This window comes from Chlorella variabilis, assembly GCF_000147415.1.
Source record: "Chlorella variabilis unplaced genomic scaffold CHLNCscaffold_13, whole genome shotgun sequence".
NCBI classification, from domain to species: Eukaryota; Viridiplantae; Chlorophyta; class Trebouxiophyceae; order Chlorellales; family Chlorellaceae; genus Chlorella; species Chlorella variabilis.
In genome coordinates this window covers 984,241-987,432 of record NW_005435075.1, presented here as the reverse complement: position 1 = coordinate 987,432, position 3,192 = coordinate 984,241, and the positions used below count along the sequence as shown (strand labels likewise).

The 3,192-nt window shown below is 62.9% G+C and overlaps 1 protein-coding gene across 1 annotated transcript in view; it reads right to left on the bottom strand.

Moving 5' to 3' along the window:
- Positions 1-2,393: 2,393 nt before the first annotated feature.
- CHLNCDRAFT_58189 (hypothetical protein) overlaps positions 2,394-3,192 on the bottom strand; it is a gene marked incomplete at its 5' end in the record, with an annotated part of 5,612 nt that continues 4,813 nt past the window's right edge. Inside the window, 2 exons of the mRNA XM_005846591.1 lie at positions 2,394-2,831; positions 2,991-3,126. Of these exons, the coding sequence (XP_005846653.1) occupies positions 2,692-2,831; positions 2,991-3,126 (276 nt within the window). The 3' untranslated portion in view covers positions 2,394-2,691. The remainder of the gene's footprint in view (positions 2,832-2,990; positions 3,127-3,192) is intronic.

The following is a 3,192-nucleotide window of genomic DNA, read 5'->3' as shown; positions in this document are numbered from 1 at the left end:
ACCGCGGTCAGCGCTGCGCAGCCTGCATGCAAAGCTATCCAACCATTCAATTTAACTTATTGCAAGCATATGGCACTGCCGTGCGGACAAGCAATCGAGAGGCGAGAAGCGAGGCATGCCAGCGGGCAAAGGCAGCCCGGCTTACCATCCGTGTCGAATGCAGTGCCCGTTGCCAGCTTGATCATGACATCTGCCTGTAACTGAGAGATAACACCTTCTGCCTTCCACAGGTCTATTGCCAAAGCCAGAAACTTGCTGAAATCAATGCCTGCTTTGCCCAGCTCGCCCTTCAGCCGCGACCGCTCGGAGCGGCTGCCGGCGGCGGCGCACCGCTCAGTGAAGAAGTCCTTGAACTCCTCCCAGAACACGATGGAATGGCAAAAGAACTTGATCTCGTGGGAGTAGCCTGACTGAACGGCGATGGCGACGCGCGCCTGTGGATGTGCTTCACAAAACCTTTCCCACGAGTTGAAGCGCGACTTCAGCTGCTTAGCTTGGTTAGCTGCACCGCTCAATAGCGGCGTTGGACCTAGAGCCTTGCTGCCGGACTGGGCACCATGCTCATGTGTGCTCATGGGGGTTGAGTTCGTTGGAAAAGCGTATTACGGTTGCTGGGATGCCAACAGAACAAACGGGAGGGAGAATGATGCATGATTGAGGATGATGTCCCCAATGACCCTCCAGGTGGGGGGCCATCATGCCCATCATGGGGCACATCCTTACCGGGAGGCCTACCTGCTCCGCCTGGTCATCCGGACAGACATTGGCCGCTGCAAAGCGGCCAATGTCAGTCTCATCCCGTTATTCCATCATCAATCATCTTCAATACCCCCTGATCATTATCATCACATGCATCTGGCTTGCGAACTGAGGGGGGCGGCCGCCACTTCGTGTGTGGCCGGCCAACAAACCCGAGGGCGCAGCACAAACCGACGAGCGTTTCTGCAAACGCTGCTTCGCATGGCAGCCGTCTCTGCCCCGGCCGTGATCACGGTCGTCGAGAGCATGAGCCTCGACGAGCACGACCTGGCGGCCTCCGTAGCGGTGGCTTCTTTGGGCGGAATTGCCTCCCTGGGCCAGCACGGGACAGGGGCAAGGGCTGAGGAAGCGGCCCGCCTGGCGCTGCACGCTGTGACCCAAACCGACCTGCCGCTGCCAGCGACACCGCAAGTAGGCGAGGTGTGTGACCGCCCGCCGCCACCTGCCTGCTGTCATCCTCAAACCTGCAATTGCCACTCCTTGCACCCCCCAGTCCAGCTTCGACCGAATGGCAGCAATCGTCACCGTCGTGCCGACCCACCGGCCACTGCACTTCCCACCACCCCGCCGCCGCAGGTCCAGAACACCTCTGAGCTGCAGCAGCTGCTAGAGAGCCACCCAGAGCAGTTCTTCATCCTCCATGCCGCGGCCGCAGCCTGCCCGCTCGGCGAGGTGAGGCGCTGGATGGCTGACGGGGCCGCATGAACAACGGGCGGCACACCAGCCCCAGCTGACAACGCCTCTGCCCGTCCCTTGCAGGCCCTCAAGCCATGGCTGCTCCAGGCCTGCCTCCAGCACCCCGCAGCAGCCTTCCTCCGCATCGCAGCCCCAGACGGCGCCGACCTGCTCCCAGGGGTGCACGTGGGCCCCCAGCCCTGCACCCTTCTGCTGCGCGGCCAGCAGCTGCTGGCCCGCCTGGAGGTGGATGCCGCCACCGCCACCGCCAGTGCAGACGCCCTGGCAGCACATGCGGCCCAGGAAGGTCAGCGCCTGCTGGCCGTCCTTGCAGCCATGCTGCCGCGGCAGCACGCCCCGCAGGCGGCGCCCGCGGCCGCCTGCGTGTGCCACCAGGAGCATGCTGGCGGTCTGTACGCTGAGGTGGGGATGCCCGCCACATTCGCCGTCAGCTACTAGGCACGAGGCTTCTGCAGAAGCCTGGAGTGCACGCGACATCCTCCTACCTCTGCCACTCTTGTCAGCCTGTATCTTTGAACCCTCCAATCAGCCTTCTTCGCATTCCTTCATTGCAGCCACCAGCAGCCCTCAATTCTTTTCAACGCCGCAAATCAAGCAGCATGTTGTTGTCACGCATCCTCTTCACTGAAGCGCCCATCACACCCCGTGTGCAGTACAGCCTTGGCTCCCAACTCCATCACCGCGTCTCTCGATCCTGTTCCCAGTTTCCCCCTCTTCCTTTGATAAACTTGCTTCCAAATTCTTTTCGGAACTTCTCTGTACTGCGCTGCCCCCCAGCATCCCAATGAATAGACGGGATCTGTAACCTGAGCTCAGCTGCACACTTGTAGCAGAAGTGTGGAGGTGGCGGGATGGGAGCTGCCTTCGCGATGTACCCACACAGCCCACCATATGCCATCAAGACCTGCTGCCAGCGCAGGAGGAAGCTGGTTGTGCCTGCAGGAGTTAGTTTACATGGAGCGCCCAGCACCAGCGTCGTCCCCAAGGTTGGACAAAAGTACACAGATTGCACAATTCATGCATATGTCCCATGCATATGCCAGTACCCATGTGAGCTGAGAAACCGATGACAGACAGAGACCGAGAGGAGGGGCGGCAAGGCTCACGGCGGCGGCACCCTACGTGCCGCCTGTTGCCCGTCACCCCCAATGAAATGAAAATGCGCCGCTAAGGAGTGAGAGTCGCTAAGCTCGGCACCCCACGTGCCGGCCGCTGTGGCTGCCCTGGCACATGCCGTCATGCCAGCTGGTGCTGCTGCTGCTGCTGCCGATGGTGCTGCCTGCGGCTTGCCCTGCTCAGACCTCGGTGATGTTGCGCCCGAACAGCTTCATGCGCACCCAGTCGCTCTGAACCATCCAGCGGTTGCGGGCAGACACCTGCAGCCGCGGGCCAGGCGGCACGCCAAGGTCAGGCTGGCGCCCACCCCTGCTCCAGCCCTCGGCGCCCCCTACAGCCCTCCTCGAGCCCCCGCACGCCCGCTTGGCGTGCCCCCCGCCCTTCTCCTGAACCTGGCGTCGCTTCCCTGGGAGCCTCACCTGGCCCCACGTCTCGAAGCCGCGCCAGGTCAGGCCCACCAGCCAGCCCTGGAGGGCGTTGAAGGGGAAGGCGGAGGGCAGGGAGAGCACGGCGCGGTCCATGCCCACGTATGCAAAGGTGCCAAAGTGGCGGTAGCTGCGGGGGGGCCGGCGGCGGGGTGGGGGTGAGTGGGGTGGGGGTGGGGTGGGAAGGGCGGGATGC